Source organism: Carcharhinus amblyrhynchos, chromosome 7 (assembly GCF_965287045.1).
Source record: "Carcharhinus amblyrhynchos chromosome 7, sCarAmb.v2.hapA, whole genome shotgun sequence".
Lineage (NCBI taxonomy): Eukaryota > Metazoa > Chordata > Chondrichthyes > Carcharhiniformes > Carcharhinidae > Carcharhinus > Carcharhinus amblyrhynchos.
In genome coordinates, this window is record NC_137330.1 from 36,185,523 (window position 1) to 36,209,770 (window position 24,248).

General features: G+C 41.3%; 1 protein-coding gene across 2 annotated transcripts in view; it reads left to right on the plus strand.

The window, feature by feature from the left end:
• grhl1 (grainyhead-like transcription factor 1) overlaps window positions 1-24,248 on the plus strand; it is a 78,619-nt gene that overhangs the window by 20,102 nt on the left and 34,269 nt on the right. For both annotated transcript variants that reach the window (XM_080192146.1, XM_080192145.1), the window contains exons 4-9: window positions 1,230-1,352; window positions 5,828-6,206; window positions 9,789-9,865; window positions 12,211-12,367; window positions 13,004-13,115; window positions 17,804-17,898. In XM_080192146.1, coding sequence (XP_080048272.1) covers window positions 1,230-1,352; window positions 5,828-6,206; window positions 9,789-9,865; window positions 12,211-12,367; window positions 13,004-13,115; window positions 17,804-17,898 — 943 coding nt within the window. The remainder of the gene's footprint in view (window positions 1-1,229; window positions 1,353-5,827; window positions 6,207-9,788; window positions 9,866-12,210; window positions 12,368-13,003; window positions 13,116-17,803; window positions 17,899-24,248) is intronic.

Consider the following 24,248-nt stretch of genomic DNA (forward strand, 5'->3'; position numbering starts at 1 on the left):
GGGTAGCCCCCTGCCCTCCTTTAAGTTGATGGATGGAGACTCCAGTCCCACAAAATCAACCTGTAAACTTGGTTGACCAGGTTCCAATCTCACATCAAAGTCCTAGCTGTTCCTGTTGGAATAGTGCCAGATTTTTGGACCTGCTGTATCTTCTGTTTGTGTAAAGAAGTCTTGTGGACAAATCAGGCTCCAAATGTTCTACACCAGACATTTATAGTTTGTTATATATGCAAGTCAGTTTTTTTAAGGTAAGAAAGAAACTCAGTCATTGACATGGAATCTGAAATTTGTAACCAGCTACAGTTAACTAGATTTATTAATTTAGATCAATGACATTAAAGAGGTTGGTCCAAATTTTCGTTTGCATTGGCTGCCAATGCCAGAAGTGTGTAACAGCAACTAATCTGACATCAACCACTTAGACACTGCTGCCGATACTCAGTGATCTCCTCGATATGAGTCATTTGGGTCTAAAATGTAGGGATTACTGCAGTTTTCCAATGTAGTTTATCAGACCAATCCTGGCTGAGCCTGGCTTGGTCTGATAAATACACACATATTCCATCCTCCTCCCCTCCCCTCCCCACCACAAGTTTTTATTTATAGCTATTAGCTCTAGAAATAGAGAGATGACTGAAAATTAGTAATTGTGGAATTGTCCCAATTTTAGATTTTAAGATTTTGAAATATCTGTCCATTAAAAGAAGAGGTGCAAATTTCTTGTTCGTTGTCTGCTTAGCTGAGAGCAGCTTCTGCATAACACAATGATTCTTATGCTCTTGGGGTAATAGAAATATTACCTTGATTGCACTGAAACTGCTCAAGGCTAAACAGCATGCTCAAATGATGTTCTGCAGTTTGGTTGCGTCTATTCAGAGATCATTTTTAGGTTTCAGAATTGTATCTTCTCAAAGATTTTAACTGGTGGTCCCCTCAAATTTGAGTGGATGGGGAGGAACTCTCATAAAGATAAGTTCCACATAGCCTGTGGAATCAACAGACATGGATGCTGGGTGCTTTACTATTCTTTAAGAATTGAGACCTGTTTACATATGGCCACCATACTATTCTTTGAACAAATATGGAAGAAAGGTCAGCAATCCCAGGAACCCCGATTACAACATGATCAAAGCAAGTTGTGAACTGTTACACAAACTGACTGAGTTTTATTTCATTTTTTTTATTACAATATATTTTTTATTTCTTTCCATTTTATTTTCTCATTGTAGATTGCTAACCCCCATGCATCCACCTCGCCCTAGAAGGGGAGTGAGATCTGGGATGCTGCCTTCTGCACAGCCAGCATCAATGCTGCTATATGATCGACCAGAAGGAGGCACAATTCAAACCGGGTAAGCTGTCCATATCTATTTTTAAAAAACTTCTGACGTGTAATGACTGATTATATGCCATCAGGGAACCATGGTTGTGAATTAACAAATTTGACAAAAATAACCTTGGCCAATTTGAGTAACTGTTGGTCCTGAGACTTGAATCTCCATCTTACCAGTCAGGAGGCAAGTCCTTCTTGTGTTACTGAAAAACACTTTTTCCGATAAAGCTCAGGTTTCAATTTCCATCTCCAACAGTAACAGCATTTAATTTACAAAGGAATGCTGAAGTGTTTGACATATGCTGATGGTATTTAGTGACAAACTTTTCATTACATTAATCCTTTATTCTAATTAATTGTTAGGAATGTTTCTTCTTTAGAGTAATGTTGTGATCATATTCTTGGGCAAGATGATTTATCTAGGTGCCTTCAATGTTGCTTGGTACCAAAACATGTAAATAAGGGATTGAGAGTAAGATCTCTAAAATTTACTTTGTGTAACTCTTGTTTAGGTGTCGGGAAATTTAAAAAAAATTAATTGTTTCATCAAATGTTTTCGAGCACTTCTCAATAGCAGATTGGATTTTCTACCTTGATTGTTACATTCTGCAATGATGCATTAGCCAACCACATTAGCAATCCAAATGCTGTGCTGTTAAGTACATATACTAGGTGGTGAAATCATTTATACAGATATAAAAATTGTGACAATGGGGAACTGTAAAATTGTGAGTTGTTGTATGTTAATTTGATTGATTTGGTAGGGAAGCCAACATTTGCTTCCAGAACCTTGGCCTTGGAGGGATGCAGAGGAGGTTTACTAGGCTGATGCCGGAGTTGAGGGGGTTGAGCTATGAGGAGAGGCTGAATAAACTAGGCTTGTACTCGTTAGAGTTTAGAAGAATGAGGGGAGATCTCATTGAGACGTATAAGATGATGAATGGGATGGATAGGATAGAGGTGGAGAGACTCTTCCCGCTCAGAAAGGACAGTAGGACTAGGGGGCACAGCCTCAAGATAAAGGGGGGGGCAGTTTAGAATGGAGTTGAGGAAGAATTTCTTCACTCAAAGGTTGGTGAATCTCTGGAATTCTCTGCCCATTGAAGTGGTAGAGGCTACCTTGCTAAATATTTTTAAGAAGCGGGTTGATGGGTTTTTGATAAGAGAGGGGATTAAGGGTTATGGAGAGAGGGCGGGAATGTGGAACTGAGCCACGACAGATCAGCCATGATCTTATTGAATGGCGGGGCAGGCTCGAAGGGCTAGATGGCCTACTCCTGCTCCTATTTCTTATGTTCTTATGTTCTAACCCAAGAGCTGTAGAGGAAAGGATTAACTCTAAAAAGAGCATATTGAGCATGTGCAGAAAGAGCACAGCGATGTCACTCACAAAGGATGTCCAAGTAGCATTTTGGAGGGCAGCTCTAGCTATATGATAGTCTCACTTAGCATGCAAATAAATGTTTTCTGAACAAAAACCATAGCCTCCAGCAAGATCTCTCCTCGAGTAAGAAACAACAAATCCCAACACAAAACCGTTGATAAAAGATGGGCTAGTGATAGCTGGGTGAAGGATGGTGGCGGGAATGGGGTGGGAGAGTGGAAATCTATGGGCTTTCTTGCTCCTGAATTTTGCCCATAACCTAACTGGAAAGTACATGTAAAAGGGCATCTGATAAAAATAAGTTTCAGGTTGACGGTGATGACCTCCACAGTTGAATATTCAAGTGGGGTGCACCAATTAGGTTCACCCACATTTCATGCTATCTGGGCTTTGCATCTCAGCATGAGTCACTTTGTGATTGAAGGGCAAAGATAACACTTGTTGTAAGCAAAGAGGTGTCCTATCCCACTGAAGCATTAAACATTTGCATTCGTATTGGTGAGAATCTCCAGCTTTACATTGGCTTTTTTGTTTAAAGGGATACTCTAAAAAGCTCATTACAACAACGTTATTTGTCAAGTGCTAGTTCAGAAAAGGCATTCTCTGTATAAATTTTTCTTTGGAATAAAAAGTTACGATTAAAAATCTCTACCATTACCATCTTCCAGTGTTTAAAGGCTGGGCTGTGGAAAATAGTCAACAGCTGGGATGTAAAGAGCAATGATGGCACATATAAATAGTTTAATGTGGGAATTAAGATCAAGGAAAGCTAGAAATACAGGTTAGTCAAACAATTGGCTGCAGGTTGGCAACAGAGTAATCCAGCATAAAATCGTATTACTAAAATGCCTGTCAGCAATAGAGGAATAGCCCCTGGACCGGCTACATAGTATGACTCTCGACATACCTTTGAAAAGGGGGCGGGGGGGCCACAGATCACAATGTAGAAGGCAACTATGTTTATAGGTAATCTTAACATCATAGAATAGAACATAGAATTCCTGCAATGCAGAAGTAGGCCATCCAGCCCATCCACCTAATTCGCACATCTTTGGACTGTGAAAGAAATCCCGAGCACCCAGAGTAAACCCACACCGATACAGGGAGAACATGCTAACTTCCAGATAGTCACCGAAGGCTGGATTCGAACACAGGTCCCTGGTGTTGTGAGGCAGTGATGCTAACCACTGCCACTCTGGCCCAAGTTAAATCTTGGGTTTGATTGAGGGGATCGCAATGAATTTTCCAGGATTTCTTTTCTTTCTTTTTGCCTCTACTTGGAGATTACATGACTTCTAGAGTGCGGTATTAGGGCATGGGTTTGGGTCAGGGATTGGGGAAAGTGTGAGGTTACGAAATGTTGGGGAGGAAAGAAGTGTTTGATAGTCTGCATTTTGTGTGTTAGGTGAGCTCGCTGGACCAGTTGGGCTTTACCGCATTGTCATTTTTACATGATGAATCAAACAAAAATTCACTTAATTTAATATTTATTATGGCAGTGTTCGCTGATGCATTACATTTCCTGCATGTTTTTAGTGGAAACAAAAATGAATTCCATGTACAATTTCTATATTTGCCCGTGAACCCATTTTATTTTCATTGCTGTTTTATTCATGTTACCTGAGATTCCCCTGCTTAATCTCAGTGTCACTGTCTTCCTTTTTGGGGTGGGGTATCTCCATGTCACTGCCTCCCCTGGGAAATGGAGGGGAGGGTGTATCTATATCATTGGGCTGGATTTTAATGGAATGGGTGGGGATGGTGCGAGACTCTATGTAGGTGTGAAAATGGTGGCAGTGATCTAATTTTGGGATTACTGAATTTTACCAGTACTGTTACTGGAGTGCAGGATGGCTCGTGTCACAAATCCACACACTGCAGTCCTGATCTGGCTAGTTGCATTGCAGGGAAAGGCAGTTTTCACAAGAATTGGGCCAAGAAAGGCCTAGTGGTTTGCAGCACCTCAAGAGTTTTAGTGAACTGTAGTCTGAATGAGGGAGCCTTTTGAATGATGAGTTTAGAGCCAATTACTCATTCCACGCTATGACCCCCATGGTCCCTCATACCCTCCATGCCAAGCTATGGCATTTCCATGCCCATTCACCCAATATAGTCATGATGTGGAGATGCCGGTGTTGGACTGGGGTAAACACAGTAAGAAGTCTCATGACACCAGGTTAAAGTCCAACAGGTTTATTCGTTAGCAAACGCCACTGGCTGTTGGACCTTAACCTGGTGTTGTGAGACTTCTTACTGCGTTCACCCAATAGCCATCGAACCGTATGGTGGCAAATGATGTCTTATGAAACCTTCAAAAAAAAGTCATTCATTCAGAAAAATGCATTTACTACAGCCCAGTAACAATGTCTAGCTTGTCTGTCCCATCCTGTCAGATTTGATATTTTCATTCATTTACATGTCATTATTGATTTGTTCTGCTTTTCTCACCAGTCTGTGAAATGGCCTAATTTTTCCACAAGTCTTTGGGAAATGCTGGACTTGCAAAACAAAAATAATAACTTTATTCCATTTTGAACTTCAGACTGTTGAAACCTTCCACTTCGACTCTTCCTTTAATCATTTATAATGGAAACATTAATGTTTAATAAGAACTTTTGGGGTCAAATTTGAGTGATTTGCCTGACATTGACAGGCATCAACATGTTCACAATGGGGTCAGTAGCAAAACTATCCCCCACTACCAACAATGCAGTCCTCACCATTCTAAAAGACTTCAAAATCACCTACCTGATTCAGGTGAGGGATTCATGGAGGCTGTGATCGCATGATGAAAACTCAAGATCACCTAAAGCTGGGGAGACACTTCTCTGCTAGACTGTGCAGCTGATCTACTTATTCTCCCAATCAAAATCTACCCTGATGTTCAAATAGAACTGTGCATTTTGTGAGAAGTCAGCTTAAAGGGGATTAGCAGGTTAAATATCCGGGGTTGTGAGAACAGGGTCTGGGTGGGATTGTGGTTAGTGCAGACTTAGTGGATCGAATGGCGGCCCCCTGCACTATGAGGATTCTATGGAAAATGTTTGAGTGGTTTCCCACATTGCTGTTGTATTACTGTGCATAGAAAACCATTGTCTTGTTTTTTCAAGGAATTGCGTGCCATCTGCAACGGATCACACAGTCGCTTCCACGGCAGACAGCCGAGTGCAGCAACTGAGAGTTTTGCCGGTCAATTTGGTGTTGCCCGGCCACCCCATAGCACACGACAAAGTCAATCAGTTTACAACCCCAGACACTACTGTCACCGTCTCTGTCACAACAGTACCGACCCACTCCATTAAAACCGAAATGAACCCTAATAACTTTTCAGTGGGAATGCCACCAACATCGTACTGCAGCGAGCTTCCTGAACGCTCAGTCATCTATGACCGAAATCCCCATGGTGACCACTTTGTCTCAACTGCACAGTCACAAAGAAGAACTCCGGACACCACCTTCACAGAGCCTTTCAAGGAAAGCTCTCAAGAGGTAAACCAGTTATTTACTGCATGGCATAATTTAAATTATTTATTGATCTCCTTTATGATGGAAAGATCCTGAATTTTAAATTCGGCTGCCCTGGGAGAAATCAGAAATGACCAGCTCTTAATGTTAGTACCAACTTGAGTCTGTGGTATGAGGTGTGTAGCAGCAGGTTTTGGCTGACTTGATTTCTATTCTTGCTGATGTTACCCCACAACAACATGACAGACGTTGAGAATGCCACAGAATTGGATGGGAAGAATTGAACCAATATTCCATTATGCCACAAAGTCATGTTCCAATGGACCATAGCACACACCACTCCTTGCAGCATTGTTAGTTGAAGCTGAATCTTAGTGTGCCATGTCATCTACTTGCTGAATTTGCTCAGTGATCAGTAAATCATTGGAAGTGAAAATGGTCAGCACCAATTTCAACTAGAACATTTTTCAAGTTGTCCTGAGGCATAGGATATTATTTTAAATGATCACATTTTGTGGTGTCCACATTATGCCTGTAAAAAGACACAGGTAGTCCAGGGTTTCTTCCTGCTTGGTGGGGTAGGCGAAGTGTAAATATAGGAGTGAGTTAAAGCAGTCGGCAGGTGCACTCACTCAAGAAAAGTATTAGGAGGCCTGTGAGAAAGTCGTGTCTTTAAAATGTTGCATCACTGGAAGTAGTAAAATTAAATAAAATCAAAGACTTGTAGTTTCTTTAAAAATCTCTCACAAAGAAATGTCTGTTTGTAAAAGTGGTGAATTATGTTAACAAGTGTCAGCTGTTATCATGTAGTAAAGTAGGCTGTTATTTAGAAGCAAAATACTGTAGATGTTAGAAATCTGAAATAAAAACATGAAATACTGGAAAAACTCAGTAGGTCTGGCTGCATCTGAGGAGCGAAAAGATACAGACTCAAAATGTTTACCCTGTTTCTCCACAGACACGGCCAGATCTGAATCTTTCCAGCATTCCTGTTTTTATACTCAGTGTTCAAATTGCACTTTTACTACATTGGGCTGGGTTTCTATCTCCATTATTTAACTGATACACTATAAAGCTCTCATTAGCTGGAATCAAGGGGAACAAATTCTATCTGTGAATTTGTTCCAATTTTATAATTATTTTACAAATGCAATGCCCCTGTTGTGTTTTTGTTTTAATTCAATTAATCAAGTTTGAGTACAGTTTGAATTGATATTGCTACCATTGACTGTTAGGGAAAAGTATCAGCTACAGTTACTAGGTCTGATCACAATGCAAATTAGAGGACAAAAAATCCAAAGAAACACTGTTAAATGAGTTCCAGGTCAATTAATTGTATAATTGGAGAGAAAGAAAGATAGAAGGGATTGCCAGGCTTGGCCAGATGGTAGGTAGACATATTTAAATCTGAAAAAGAAATGGAATAGTTCTGGCCACTTTCCCATCTTTTCTCCATAAACTTCAGCTCATCCAAAGATCTGCTGCCTGTATCTTAGCTTGCACCATTCCGTCCACCCATTAACCTTGTGTTTACCATTCTATGTTGGCTTTTGGCCGGACTATGCCTCAGGTTTAAAATTCTCATTCATGTTTTCGGATCCCTTCTTCTCTCCATTTCTGTAGCCTCCTCCTGCTCCACAACCATCTTGAGACAACTGCCTTTTCAAATTCTGGTGTGTTGCACATTAATTTTAACCACTCCACCATTGATACCCACACCATCAGCTACCTCGGTGTTAAGCTCTGTAATTCTCTCCCTAAGCCTCTCTACAATTCCACTCTGTCCTACTTTAAGATGCTCCTTAAAGCCTATGTCTTTAACCAAGCTTTTGATTATCTGTTCTAACATCTCATTATGTGGCTTGGTGTCAATTTTTTTGAAGTGCCTCAGGATGTTTTAAAGATGTAATATAAATGCAAGTTGTTACTGTGCCCAGTGTTTTTGAGCTACTTTTATGTTCTATTTCATAATATAGAACAATTACACCATCACATGGAACAAGAACACACTAGGCCCATAATTAACTAGAACTTTCCTCGTCGGACCAGTAACTTCAATTGCAGCCTTTACCGCAACCATTTACAGATAGATGAGAATAATAGATTATTATAGATTATGTAACCACTAAGCATCCTTCACCATTACAGCTGTTTCTGTTTACCACAGTTACAGATAAACACACCATGTATGTATGTAGTACACTGAACGTAGGAAAAAAAGCTTCAAGTCTACTGCAACTTACATTTTTATAGCACTTTAACATGATGACATGTCCAAAGGCGCTAAGCATGATAAACAAATATGACACCAAACCACATGAGGTATTATTAAACATGGTTCTTACCCCTTCTCATTTTACACTATTGTCCAGAAATGAATTTCTATTTCTTAGCCGTGCGTAAGATGCTGCTGAACTGATGGGGAAGAGGAATCACAATAGCGTGGGTGTATATTTAACTTTAACTTGCTGGTTTTTAAGTGGAAAGGTAGTCATGAGTATGAGGTGTTGTTTTCCTATTTAATACTTCCAACTGCTTTTTTTGTTGAAATTAATGGAGAAGGAAAATTATAGCCCACATTGTAACTCTACTTTGCATTAGGAAAGAAAAAGCTTGCCACTCTCCAAGGACATCTATAAGCATTTCACATATGCTGAATTGCTTTGAAGTACAGTCACTGTTGCCCTGTGAGTAAATGCAGCAACCATTTTGCTCAAAGTGGCCTCCAAAAATGCCAGAGAGATAAATAATTTTCAGCAGTAGGTTGGGAAGAAAGTTGGTCAGAACTACCTGCTTTTCTTCAATTACTGTCACAAAACCTTTAATGTCCAGAAGAGTTTGCAAGCAGGAACCTACTTTCACCATTTTTATTTGAAACATGGTACCTTTGGCAGTGCAGCAATCCTCGTGCTGCCTAAATTATTTACTCTAAGCCCCAGAATGGGGCTGCAACCCACTCAAAGAAGAATTTTATCAGCAGAACAAGGCTGCCACAGTACCATCGATGCACAGCCTTACTCAGGAATGGATCAAAACCTGCATAAGCGCAAATACAAATATATTTTGATGTTCATCCTGGGTGAGCAAGTAATACGTCCACAAACACAGATTGAAGTTATATTCCTGCTCCAGTCAAGATCATTGTTGCTTTAAGCGAAAAACAGCTTTTAAGTTCATTCACCAGCAACAGCCTGTTTGTGGATCAGAATTAGGCTGATGTTGACTTAAGGTGTGATTTTAAAAAAAGTTGTTTGTTGTCAGATGTAATGGTGAATGTGTTAAAAGGCTTCTGCAAAAGAAGTCTGTTTAATTGCATGTAGAACGTTGAAATTGAAAATTACTGTAAGCATAGATCAGTCCATACATTCTTGCTGATGAACCGGGTGAGTAATACAGTGAGCAATTGCTTATGCTTCAATATACCGGTTATACATTTATCATTTATCTTTGGGGTCAAGACACAGGTTTTTTTTTTAGAACTTTCCGTTCTAAGCCAACTAAAGTTCATAAGGGGATATGTAGCACTAATCTATGCATGAGTGTAGTCATGACATGAGTAACCTTTTTTTTTCATTCTATGTTTCTTATGTTTCATTTTATCAACAGGTATTTGGCTTTCCTACTGATCTCCACATTCGAATGCCCACAATGAGTTCAGAGGAGTATGCCTTTGATAGAATGAGGTAAATATTTTAAATATTCCTATCATCATCTTGTGGGAGTTTGAAATATACACATTAATTATTGCATTTCAAACATTACTTGCTAACACTTGGAACTTTTAAAATGTTCCTACATTATGTGTAATGGTGAGTTACAGGCTTTTATGACAGCAGTGACACGCGATAAACATGATAAATCACATCAAGCTAGAGAGTCGGATTTGACCCAGGCTTAAGTGGAGAAAAGCACTTGCGATGGCTTGATGGAGCAAAAAGCCTATTTCTGTGATATAACATTCTAAGAATCTATTGTGGAATACAGAATCTAATCAGCACTACTTTCTGTCAGCCATTAGCTGTTGAACAAAACTTCAATCTAGCACTTAACAGCAGACAGTGTTGGCTATAACCATAGACACTTGGATGTATTAAGTAGTTTATAATTCTGTGATCCAGGACCAGAAAGTGCATTGTTGTTGTATAACACACGTGATATACTGGCAGTTGTCAAAAACGCCTCATGGTAGCTTGTATCTTCTTTCGCCTAATTACAATGACCAAGTTAACTTGGTCTTTGTAATATATAAAAACCAGTAATTCACATAGTGAACAAAGGACCATTTCTTCAGTGGGACTAAAGACAGCTTGGTGGCACAGTGGTTAGCACTACTGTCTCACAGTGCCAGGGACACCAGTTCAATTCCAGCCTTGGGTGACTGTGTGGAACTGCATGTTCTTCCTGTGTCTGCATGTGTTTCCTCCGGATGCTCTAATTTCCTCCCACTTTCCAAAGATGTGCAGGTTAGACTGATTGGTTGCGCTAAATTGCCCCTTAGTATCCCAAGATGTGGAGGCTGGGGGAATTAGAGGGGTAAATACATGGTGTTATGGACGTACAGCTTGGCTCAGATGTTCGGAGAGTTGAAACTTGGAGAGTCGATGCAGACTTGATGGGCTGAATGGCCTCCTCCTGCACTGAAGGGATTCTATGACTGGCAGAATGATCAGATGTTTCATAGAAGTTTTCAGGATTCTTCAAATGTAATACTGAGCTAAATGATTTTAACAGAGTATTTGTTTCTGTGAGAAATGGGTACTTAGGAAAGCAAGGAATCAGGGAAAACCATTCAGTCCATCAAGATAATTTATAACACAAACTCCACCCCGTCAATTTTAATTTACGGGGAAAAAGCTATACAAAGATGCACTTTGATCTCCAAAGGTAATCAAAGAAAATATCAGAATATCTACCCAACCCCATACCTGACAGCTTGCTACCTTCCATGGATGGTACTGGAATCATGGTGATCTATCCTGTGAAACAATTAGTTACTTTGCTGTTATACCTCCTACAGATTCATTGGAAAATAAATGTTTATGAATGAATTTTTTCCTCCCGACTCTGCCATCTCCTCACCTTCCTCTTTAAAAGCAATAATTCCTTCCTGGGTAGAGTTCCAAGGATGCTGGTTACCCTTTGGCACTCAGTTGACCACTCTTTGTGTGTGAGCTCTAATAGTGAGCATCAGCAGGTTGGTTAATAGTGGGGTGTATTAGGGCTGAGCCTGTATCTGCCCTTGCTCTATATCCATGTGAACTTTAGCAGAGGTTGCTGAGAAGCAGTTGGGGGCGAGAACCCTGGCCAATTTATCCAAATCTGGCCAAGGGGGGTTGGTGGCTGGTATTAAATGTAGTGCTCCAGCTTCTACTGCATCATTTGAGGTCAGCTAACATGGCACAATCACCATGTACAATTAGAGTCTACAATTTTGATCATTCAACCAACTGATCTGTGCAGGTGCCTGTGCCTCCTCCAAATCCTGTTCATCTTGTATTATAATCATAGAAACCAGAAGCAGGAGTAGGCTATTTGGCGCTTCAAGCCTGAGCTGCCATCAGTATGATCATGGCCGATCATCAAATTCAATATCTTGATCTTCCTCCCATATCCTTTAATCCCTTTAGCCCCTAGAGCTATATCTAATTTCTTCTTGAAATCTCAAAGTTATGGCCTCAATTACTTTCTGCGGTAGTGAATTCCACAAATCCACCACTTTTTGGGTGAAGAAATTTCACCTTACCTCCGGTTTTATCCCTTATTCTCAAACTATGCCCCTTAGTTCTGAACTAACCAGGTGATTGACCAGGAAATCTCTGAGTATGTGTTGATTCACTGATGCACTTCACCCATTCAGCTATCAGGGCAGAAACCAACTCTTTTATGCTGTCAAGAGTTATTGAGCTATGTTATTCTGGCAGAAATGTATGTTTCTGATATATAAGTATGTACATGGAGTACAAAAATACTAACTTTCTAGCTGACTGTGGGACATACGGTTCATTTTTTAAAATTTACTGTTTCACAGAAGTACATTTGAATATGTGTTGGAAGCTTCCAAGTCACTAAAACAGAAAACAGGTGATGGAACCATGACGTACTTGAACAAGGGGCAGTTTTATCCCATCACACTCAAAGAATTGGGTTCTAATGAAGAAATCCATCATCCAGTCAGCAAAGTCAGAGTAAGTATTAATCATTTGTCACCTGTAATTTACTGAAATAAGATCTAACCATTAACTGCACAAACAAGATCACACCATTTTCATTTATTTAAGAATTTTAAAAAATTAATTGACATAGTCCTTGAAAGAAGCATCCGTATTGTAAACCCAAGCTCTTAATAAATGGCATAGATTCAAACTTTGTGATATTGTAAAACAGGTGATAGCAAGTCAGAAACTTGACATCTCCAATTTTTTATTTTCTTCTGTAGCCCTGCTTTACACATAGTTGATATCGAGCCCCTTTTTTCAAAAAATAAAGAAAGAATCGCAAGCAGTAAATGGGACAGCATATATTATTTTCTTTCTATATGTGGAGTTTGCATATCCTCCCTGTGTCTGCATGGGTTTTGCTCCCACAGTCCAAAGATGTGCAGATTAGATTGATTGGCCATGCTAAATTGCCCCTAGTGTCAGGGAATTAGCAGGGTAAATATGTGGAGTTATGGGGATAGGGCCTGGTTGGGATTGTGGTTGGTGCAGATTTGATGGACAGAATGGCCTCCTTCTGCACTGTAGGGATTCTATTTCTTGTCCTGTTTAAAGTTTCCACTTCCTTATTATGATGCAAAATTCTGGATTTTCTTCTACTTTCAGAGTGTAATAATGGTTGTTTTTGGTGATGATAAAATCCGCGATGAGCAACTTCGGCACTGGAAATATTGGCACTCCCGGCAGCACACTGCAAAACAACGCTGCATTGACATCGGTATGGAACCAGAGATTTCTTGCAATAAAATAAAAGGCAGTTTGTTTAAAGAAGCAACAAATAAGTGGGACAGCGTGGTGTAGTGTGTCTCTTTTTGACTGTGATCATCAATGAGGAATAATATGATTTGATCCACCCTGGAAAATAAAGTGTTGATCGCTTCCCTGCTGCACTTGCTGTGCCTGACTGACTGCATTAGATGTCCAGGGCAGAACCCTGGAATGATCCTGAGGCAAAGATCTTCAGGGTAATTATCACATTTGGCAGCCACTGGCAAGGCATGGTCTTTTTGTAGAGCAGGCAACAGATTTTCCTCTAGGTGGTTGCAAAGGTCAAAGATAATCTGTCTTGAGAAATGCAACCTCCTCAGACATGACTAGAAAAGCCATCATTACTTTGAAGGTCCTGTTGGATAAATAAGTCATCTCCAAACATTCCACTGAAATGCTGTTTTTAGCAGCTCTTGCTGAATGTTGAGTGCTCTTTTTCTGCTCTTTTTCTTTTTCTTTGATTTGATTTATTATTGACATCTGTATTCATATACAATGGAAAATATTGTTTCTTGCTTGCTATACAGACAAAGCATACTGTGCATAGAGAAAGAAAGGGTGCAGAATGTAGTATTACAGTCATAGCTGGGGTGTAGAGAAAGATCAACTTAATATAACATTCTCTTTCTTCCTTCTCCACTTAGAACAGTGAAGTTAGAGTGTTACACATCATAAGGGTGCAGTGCATCTTGTGGTCACTAACCAAAAGGAAAAATCATAAATGAGCAGATTTCAAAGTAGCATTTCATCCTAACTGAGATGAGAAACACAGAGATGGACTTGGTGCTCAGCAGGATTTTAACTTTCTTTCTAACTTAAAATTGCACTGGAGATCTTAATTTTGATTTGGAGATGCTGGCGTTGGACTGGAGTAAACACAGTAACACTTCTTACTGTGTCTCACAACACCAAGGTAAAGTCCAACAGGTTTGTTTGGTAGCAAAAGCCATAACTTTTGGAGCACTGCTCCTTCATTAGGTGAGTGGGATTTCAGTTCACAAACAGGGCATATAAAGACACAAACTCAATTTACAAAATAATGGTTGGAATGCGAGTCTTTACAGGTAATCAAGTCTTAAAGGCACAGACAATATGTTTGAAGAGAGGGTTAAGCACAGGTAAAAGAGATGTGTATTGTCTCCAGCCAAGATAGTTAGTGAGATTTTGCAAGCCCAGGCAAGTCCGTGTTGGGTGCCATCATCTCACATGAAAACAGCCTCCACCAGGTACACGGTACATACATTTGCAACTCGGCCGATGTTGTCTACCTGATACGCTGCAGAAAAGGATGTCCCGAGGCTTGGTACGTTGGGGAGACCATGCACTACAACAATGGATGAATGAACACTGCTTGACAATCACCAGGCAAGAATGTATTCTTCCTGTTGGGGAACACTTCAGAGGCACGGGCATTTGGCCTCTGATCTTTGGGTAAGCATTCTCCAAGGCAGCCTTCGCGACACACAACAACGCAAAGTCACTGAGCAGAGATTGATAGCCAAGTTCCACACACATGAGGATGGCCTCAACCGGGATCCTGCTTTCATGTCAGACTATCTGTCATACCCACGACTTGCCTGGGCTGCAAAATCTCACTAACTCTCCTGGCTGGAGACAATACATATCTCTTTAACCTGTGCTTAACCCTTTCTCCACTCACATTATCTGTACCTTTAAGATTTGATTACCTATAAAGACTCGCATTCCAACCATTATTTTGTAAATTGAGTTTGTGTCTTTATATGCCCAGTTTGTGAACTGAAATCCCACTCATCTGATGAAGGGGCAGCGCTCTGAAAGCTAGTGGCTTGTGCTACCAAATAAACCTGTTGGGACTTCAACTTGTATTGTGAGACTCCTTACGATCTTAATTTTGTCAGAGGACCTTGATTTGCCTGAGATCCATAGCCTCTGACTTGCCTGTAGTGGGGTCTCAACCAGCTAGTGAGTTTACTTTACTAACGACCCTCACTTTGCATTTTTATTTTGTACTTAAATGGGCAGGAATCACCTCCAAGTGCTAGATGTCTCAGCCATTGTATGCTACAGCTGAGAATTATTTTTGCAATTGCTCTCCAGTGCCAGTACCCCTCAATTCAAAGTTGCTTTGTTCAACTTGTTGAATCATTCACATTTGCTGAGTTGGTGTGGGTAGTGCCACAACTGACTTTGAATTCAGGAGTAGTTTGCCATATAATGTCACCTTGTTATGTTAATGGTGTACAAGATGCAGTATATGTGGTAATGTAATAACGAGCCACACACACATTGTGGTATGGTTTATGTGTGACTCTGAGGACTAATTCTGAGGAGTGTTGGTAGTGTTAGGTTACAGTTCAGTGCTTGCCCACCAGACTTGTTGTCTGGTGGCTTTGGTTGTGTGCTTATGGCTTAATTAGCTACTATATTCGGGTGGGGTGAAGTGCACACCATTTGCATTATGCTTCAATTATGAAGGGAATGTGCTGCCCAGGCATTGTTAATGACCGTTGACAGATGGTCAGGCAAACGTTCAGCCTTACTGAGTGTACATTTTTTTCGGATTGGGTTCTTTTCCCATAGCGGATTAATCAATCTTGACTGTGTGTCTCATCTGCAATTATTCTCGTGGGTACATGCTCTGACTGCAGCTAGTTAATAGTCCAGCAGTTTAATTCACGAGGCTTGACCTGATAGTCCTTCATGACCAATAATTTCCAGGAGCATGTCATAAGGAAATTAATGTAAGCAGACATATATGCAAATTCCTTTTCTTTTCTTCCACTTAAACTGTTGACAGGCAGAGTTTTATCTTGCAATCTAACACCAATTGCAAAGCTTTAATAATTATAGGATAGACACAGCTGGTTGTCATGCAAGACGTCAGTGACTATTGTTAGGTTTCAGGCCAGACTTATCTGTTTTGAATGGATTTGTTTAGCAGTTTTCCATGAGAAAGCCAGAATTGATTTCTCAACAGAACTTTACAGTTGAAGGCAAAAATCAACACATTAGAACTTTGCTTTAACCTTTTTGAGAACTTTTGTGAAACAGTCATAGTGTAAGATATAATGAGACAGCATTCAGATTAGCATGGGTCTTGAAAGCCAATATTCAGACTAAATGAATCTAGCCGCCTTAAATACAAATTGCCGGTCTGTGAAGGGAAGTGCCTCCAGAGTGCTAGCAAAATGAGCACCTCGAATGAGCAGCTTTATCAACACATAATTGTCTGCTTTAGACAGTTAACTCCTCCTTGCCCTCGAGGTCTCCCAGACTATTAGGAAAATAAATGCTTTGGATAGTTAGGCCTCAACTTTTTAAGCTTTACAGAGACCATTTGAAATGGGTCACCCAGATAAAAGACCCCTTGCAACCAGAGCACACCAATTCTGGGGTGCTGAATGAAACAATGAGTCAAATGCAATGTGAAGTATTATACAGGAATGATCTGGACAGGTTAGCATTCCGTAAACCATATCTGCAATCTCAAATTGTACCTGGAAAAAAAAAATGCAAGCTCAGGTAAGTAGTGGGAATTTTTTATAGAATCATAGAACCCTACCACACAGAAGGAGGCCATTCAGCCCATCGAGTCTGCACTGACCATACTCCCACCCAGGCCCGATCCACGTTTACCCTAACTAGTCCTGCTGATATTAAAGGGCAATTTAGCATGATTAGTCAACCTAACCCACACATCTTTTGGACTGTGGGAGGAAATCGGAGCACCTGGAGGAAACCCACGCAGACACGGGGAGAATGTGCAAACTCCACATAGACGGTGACCCAAGCCGCGAGCCTAACCCATGAGGCAGCAGTGCTAACCATTGTGCCACTGTACCGCCTACAATATATTTGTGTACATTCACTTTCTGCAAGAAGGAAGATTAGCACTGCTACCTCGCAGTCCCAGGGGCCTGTGTTAAATTCCAGCCTCAGGTGACTGTGTAGTTTGTACATTCTCTCCGTGTCTGCATGTTTTCTCCTACAGACCAAAGACATACAGGTTAAGTGGATTGGCCTTGCTAAATTGCCCCCAAGTATCCCAAGATGTGTAGATTAGTGGGTTAATTATGTGGGGTTATGGGGATAGACTGGGGGCCCTGGGTAAGATGCTCTGTCAGGGAGTCAGTGCAGACCTGATGGACCAAATGGCTGCCTTCTGCACTGTAGGGATTTTATCACTCTATGAAAAATTGGGTAGAGGCATTTTAATTATTAATTCTGTTTCCCTGAAGACTGTTTTAGAAGAAATATTTCATATTCAATGTTGGAAATTGTATTTCTCTTTGATCACCCTCTGAAATCAAGTAAACATAAAGTTGCATTTTATAATTTGTGCTTCCAGTGTTCACGCGTGAAGACATTGAGAATAGGGATATTAAGGCAACATGCTCCACAGGACTTTTCGGTCATTAACTTTGGATCAAAAACCCTGCAGGGCCAACTAAACCTGGCACCCAAACTCCTAACGTATAATTTCAATATGTGAACATCCATGCCAATTGCGAAAATCCACCCTTAAATGATGATTCATTTTTGTTGTGGTTTAGCCATTGGCAAAATGGTGATTCAATGTACAGACAGCGGTTTTGACAATGGCAGAATATTGTCTTCAGTGTGAGTGATCAGTCCCTTATTGCTGTTTTCCTGCAGCTGATTACAAAGAAAGTTTCAACACAATTAGTAACATTGAAGAAATCGCCTACAATGCCATCTCCTTTACGTGGGACATCAATGATGAAGCTAAGGTAGGACTTTATTGCCTGTATTGCAGCAGATTTCAATTCATTTTAACATGATTAGGTTTCCACTGGACACAACTGACAATATTTAGATTTGTCTGTGCCTTTCTCAGTACTTCCACAACTTCAAACTTTGTGTCGGGTTCAAGCCCTGTCTGAACTGATGGGATGAAGTCTTCATTTTCTATTGCCTTTTGGGGTCCACTTTAAGATTAATTTAGTCATTTCAACCTGATTCTTAGTGGGTGCAGCTCTGTATTAATTGATTTGTAATTTGGCAAACACCACTGAGAGAGGGCAATGCTCACTCATGTGATATTCAGCCTAGAAATGCCTACTGCTGCTGTACCAGGCAGCTACGATCCTTCACCAGCTTGGGGTATTACGAGCACAGCAATTTGCCAGAAGTCTTTTAAAATATTCATTGAAATGTTTGTGGTGGTTAAAAAAAACTCTCATCTTGGACAAGTAGAGCTCTTGGGCAAATTAGAACTTGATTTGCAAATTTGCAGGAGTATCTGAAGTTAAAGCATAAGGCGGAGCGGGGAAATTCTCCGAAAGGTGCTGAATTGGTGGGAAGGCTGTTCTAAATCCCAACTCTTCTGTCAGCTCAGCTTCTCACCTGAATCTCTGCATTCTGTGCATTGATGAGGTGCCAGTTATGAATCTCATTAAAAGCCAGTTTGGAGGGCGGGGTGGTGGTGGGGGGGGTGGGCTATTTGTGCCAGAGTGTGACAGTTCTGAAGCTCTGTGCAAGGATAATGGCCCCAAACTGTCAACCTCCCATTTGCTTGCCAGCTCAATTGCTGGCCAGCCCATGAGCTCCACAGTGCTACCCCTCCAGCGCCCCACGGCCACCACAACAATTCCCAGGCCAGCCCTGACCACCGCCACCCACTACCCCGCCCCCCCCCCCCCCCACCCCAGCCCCTGTCCCGGAGTGCCCCGTGTCCAAGCCCCACCCACCAGCAGTGGCCATTTTCCCTGCCCCAATCACTGCCCTCCCTCTATCCCAGACCGATCCTGTCTGTAGAATGGCTGCAGGACCCCCATCCCCATTGATCGCACCCAGGCACTGCCCACAGTAGGTCCCACCCCCTTGGCACTGCCTGATGCCTTTTGGACAGTGGTGGGGCACAGGCTGGCACTGCCAGGGTGCCCATGCCTAGGGGGCACCATCCCCCATTGCCCCAACCCCCTGGGGGGGGGGGCCGGATTGCCCTTCATTCCAGTGGGCTGTCTTAGTTCTCTGAACAAGGGGATCTAGTCTTAACCCTGTTGGAATTAAGTACTCCTGGCGGTGTGGAAGATTTAATCGGGACCTGAAAGATTTCCAGGGTGGTCTGACCGGCGACTATTCACCGGCTCTGGGAGATGCACGTGCGTTCTTGGCGCATGTGCAAATCCCTGTTCAAGGCCACAGACACAAGCCTTCCACTGCGACCCGACAGAAAAAATTGCGGGTCGCAGTAGGAGAATCGCAGCCAAGGATGCTAATTCTGTAACTAGCCACAGCAATCCATATATATATCTTTTTATGAGCCTGATTAACGTTGTTCAGGAGAATTTAGCGGACAACTGTGACTTTTAATGTCCGTGTGACTTGAGTATATAGCTGTTTTGAGTTTTTTTTAAGAGGAAACTTACGTGAAGGGCCAAAGTCTATCCTGCAGGCACGGCCGAAAGAATGAAAAGAGACATTTGCATGTAAATAGCATATCCTCAAGTATCTCGGAAATATCTCAATGCTTCACGTATAAGGAATTAATTTAACTGTGTTTGGGGTTGGGGGGGAATGGGGTGATGTTTTGAAATTGTGTGGGACCTTGATCCGATCTTCCTGATCAGTGGTGACGCTGGTTATATGCCTGATGTAACACATTCCAAGTGGAACCTGGCTACATGCTAGGGTTGATGGGGCTGAGTTGTTTGTACATTGCTCGCCTGCCCATCTCCTCCGCATTCATTGACAATTTAACACGGAATAAGATTCATCCTCTGCAAGTATGAGGGAAATTGAGGATAGGTATTGGTCCCCAGGCTGCTGGGTAATTTTTTTCTCTTTCTCTGATTCCTTTCCTCCCCTCCCAACATTGCTTCCCTCTCTTCTCTCCTCTCTTCTCGAGTCCTCCACTTTACTAGAAAAGAACAAACTGATCAACCAATCCTTGTTGATTGCTGGAATTTATGCATTGGTTTAGTCATTGTTTTGAAGAAACAGATTAATTTTTGTGTGGTGGCCCTTTCAGAGAATTCTTTACACTTCCCGGATGCTGATGTGGATTTGACACCAGATTAAGAAGAAAGTACCACTGATCAGAATTTTATGTCCACACAGCTTTTAGGCTGATGGGTTAATGACAGTTTGGAACTAGACGTGGAAACGATGAAAGGTCAATCTCAGCCAGAGGGGAGTGGGGTGCCTCCATTTGACTTGGGGGGGGGGGGGGTGGGGGGCACACTGATGACCTCCAGACCTCCTTAGCAATCCCACCCCCTCACCCTCTTCAGATCCGATAACCCTCCTTGTGATCAACCAGACTTCCTTTGCACGCCCCCCCCCCCCCCCCCCCCCCCCCCCCGGGACCCGACCCTTGGCACTTACCTGGATTTCTGGCTCCTAGTACATTCTTCCAACTGAGGGGCTGAAGTCCTGGCTTGTATCAATCAACTTTCATAGAGTATAAAATGATAGCCGGGGCTCTTGGAGTCAGAAGGGATGTGTTTCTCATCAACACTCCGTATGTAGGAAAACTTAAAGCTATTATCTTATAACATGTAGGAGTACCAATTTAAACCTTTCACATGGGGCATCCACAAGGCAAGCAATGCTCTTTACTTTAGAGAGTGCAGTAATTTTGTGTATTTGTATATTTACAACAACTATTTCGTGCAAAGTAAGCTCCCACAAATGGATGGTATTGCTTGAGGAAGAGGGGGATGTTGGTCAGAACAATTCCCTATTGTTCCTCATTTAATGCCATGTGATCTTTGATGCCCATCTGAGAAGATGAGCAGAATCTTAAAATCTGTAAGAAACCATCTTTGACAATGCACTATTTCCTTAATTATGTCTGGAGTGCTAATCTAGATTATTTGCTCAGGATCCAGGCATACGTTTGAGCTTTCAACTTTTGAACCTTGAGATGAGAATATTGCCAAGTGAAACAAGCTGAAGCCAAAGTTGAAATGGGCAAGTCAAAAGTTGTGATTAGATGACTGCTACAAGGGCTCTAATAACATTGCTCATGTTGTTAGGAATAAGGATGTTTCATAATCAGAGGACTGTTTTACTGTGTAAGGCACAATGTGTCATTCTGCTGCTGTGGTAGAATGGTGTTCATGTTCTGCTATCCCTTATGTCATCTTGCTGCCAACAAATGCAGTTTATGATCGATAGGTATTTATTGGTGAATAGTTTGTGGATTGAAATGTTCCTATCATTCTATCTTGAGAGTTGGAGAAAAAAACCTACTGAGATGCTCAAGTATGATGTCTGCAGTGCACGTAGGCCATTTGGTCTCTCAAGTCTGTCCCATCGTTCAGTAAGATTGTGGTTGATCTGATGGTGGCCTCTACTCCACGTCCTGCCTACCCTGAAGTTCAACTGAAGCATTCAAAAAGGATGTGCAGGGTATAGGGAGCAAACAGGAAAATGGAATGAAGTGAATACCTCATTCTGAGAGACACAATGGGCCAAATGTCTCCTTTTGAACCGTAACATTTGTAATCGTTTTATTTTATCTATTTTTGAAATATAGTTTGAAAACTTCTATCTTTTATATTGGGAAGACTATTTCAGAAACATTTTATTTGTTGTGGCTTACAATAATATATACAATTCTATACAATGCTCTACAATGCTGTGTAGTTATATTTTAATCATAAACACCCCCTTTTAACATCGTACGCACATTGATGGAGAATTTATATGAAAAATGCACCCTATGGTGAAATTAGATTTAAAAGCATTGATTGATATCTCTTATCCATTTTGCTGAACTGCAAATTGAGATCCAGCGGGCAACAGTATTCAAAGAAGTGCCCTTCTATTTTCAGAAAGTGCTCTAAATGGGAGATATTTGTATATGTAAACATCTTGTATTTTGGGAAGTAGCTGCATGAGTTTTTAAGGACGCTTTATTTATTTGATTCATTATTGTCACATATATTAGCATATGTGAAAATTATTCTTTCTTGCATGCTATATCGACAAAGCATACCATTCATAGAGAAGGAAATGAGAGAGTGTGGAATGGAGTGCTAGGATGTAGAGTAAGTTCAACTTAATGCGAGTTAGGTTCATTCAAATGTCTGACAGTAGCAGGGAAGAGCTGTTCTTGAGTTGGTCAATACATGACCTCAGCCTTTTGTATCTTTTTCCCAACAGAAGAAGGTAGATAGAGTCAATGGATGGCAGGCTGATTTGCGTGATGGATTAGGCTACATTCACAATCTTTTCTAATTTCTTGCGGTCTTGAGCAGCGCAGGAGCCATACCAAACAGTGATACCATGAGAAAGAATGTTTTCTATGGTGCATCTGTAAAAGTTGGACACTTGTAGTTTAGTGCTTTGCATCTCAGAAAGGTGTAGGTAGTAGCAAATTGTTGTGGGGCTGTGGATTTGACCCGGAAGTTTGAGCTCAAGGTGTTGGTCGCTCAATGGACCTAGTTTCTCAGTATAAAGTTTAATTGGTTTGGTAAATATTTTAGTTTGATAGTTGGATTAAACTTGGAATGAGCCAAACTTTGCTTATGTGTCTACTGGTGGATGATGTCCCCTAAACCTAGCTAGCTAACAAACTCAACATGTATTGTACTGTCCTGCTGCTCGAGTTTGACATGAGTTTTATTTTTTGTCCAGTAATTCTTTATGCCACTGAAAATATTGTTACTGCCCTCACAGCCTAGTTGGTGAACTGCACTTTCCTCCATTCTCTTTTTGCCCTTTTTCTAAACTTCTATGGACTTCATTTCTGGATGAATAAAATGAATAAAAGTAGTTAAATAATTGCTTTTTAACTGGTTGAAGGTGGTGCAAGGAATGCTGTCATAGTGTGTCCTACCTGAGTGGTCTTTGTTGTGCCTTTCCTATAGCAGATTCACATAGCACAAAGTCACCTGCAACAAAATTGAGAGCACCTTCTGTTTTGATTTTAGTTTGTAGTTCTTATTGAAATAAGGACAATTAAAAGCCTATTCTTAAGAAGAGGCCCCAAACTGTCGTGTTACTCGAACTAGTTCGAAATACCAAATAAAAGTGGGTGTGTGTTTGTGGTTTTAGAGAAATAAAGGACACTTTGGTACATTGGATGGTAATAGGAGGACAGTAAATAATAAAATGAAGCTAGTGGTATTTAAAGGGGCTCTAAGGTCTTGCAAAAAACAGTCTATCGGCAAACATGGGTGTATATGATGTCAGTGTGCAAATAGACCATCACATCTCTGAGCCTATTAAAATAACAGTGCAAGCTAGCTATAACTGTCAAATGGAGGAGTGGAAAAGTTTAAACAGCAGAACTTGTAATGAAGGCATTTGGAAGGGGAATAAAAGGAATATTGAATATTGCCAGTTGGGAGTGAGCCATCAAGGTCAGGGAATTGTCCATGGCCAACGTTCTCTCTTCACTGTTAGAATTAATGGGCGAAGGGGGAGGGGAAGGAGTGTAAAATTGAATTGGACCCCCCCCCCCCCCCCACCCCCGAATGTTGAATCACTGGGTGTTCCTCTTCAGTGGCCTCTACTCTGATGCTGCAATTGCTTCCTACCTTCTGGACTTACTTTTCAATGTCCCAGGACTTAGTCCCAGGCAGAGCACTGCAATACTACTCCTTGCCAGCCATTGTACTTTATGGACTATTTGATTGTTTCTGTCTCCACTGCTCTTTGACAAATTTCAGCCACATTCCTAATCACTCATTCATCCAACTCTGAGGAAGCAGAGATTCATCTTCAAAGAAAAGGCAAAAAAAAAATGTAGAGGCCTGAAACAAAAACAGAAAACATTGGGAAACATTCTGTAGGTCAGGTAGTATCCATGGAGCTTATGGATAAGTTAATGTTAGGTGTATGCAGGTGTACTCAGTCATGGGTGGCACGGTGGCGCAGTGGTTAGCACTGCTGCCTCACAGCGCCAGGGCCCTGGGTTCAATTCCTGGCTCAGGTCACTGTCTGTGTGGAGTTTGCATGTTTTCTCGTGTTTGCATGGGTTTCCTCCAGGTGCTCCAGTTTCCTCCCACAGTCCAAGGATGTGCATGTTAGATACATTAGCCATGCTAAGTTCTCCCTCAATGTACCCAAACAGGCGCCAGAGTGTGACGACTAGGGGATTTTCACAGTAACGTCACTGCAGTGT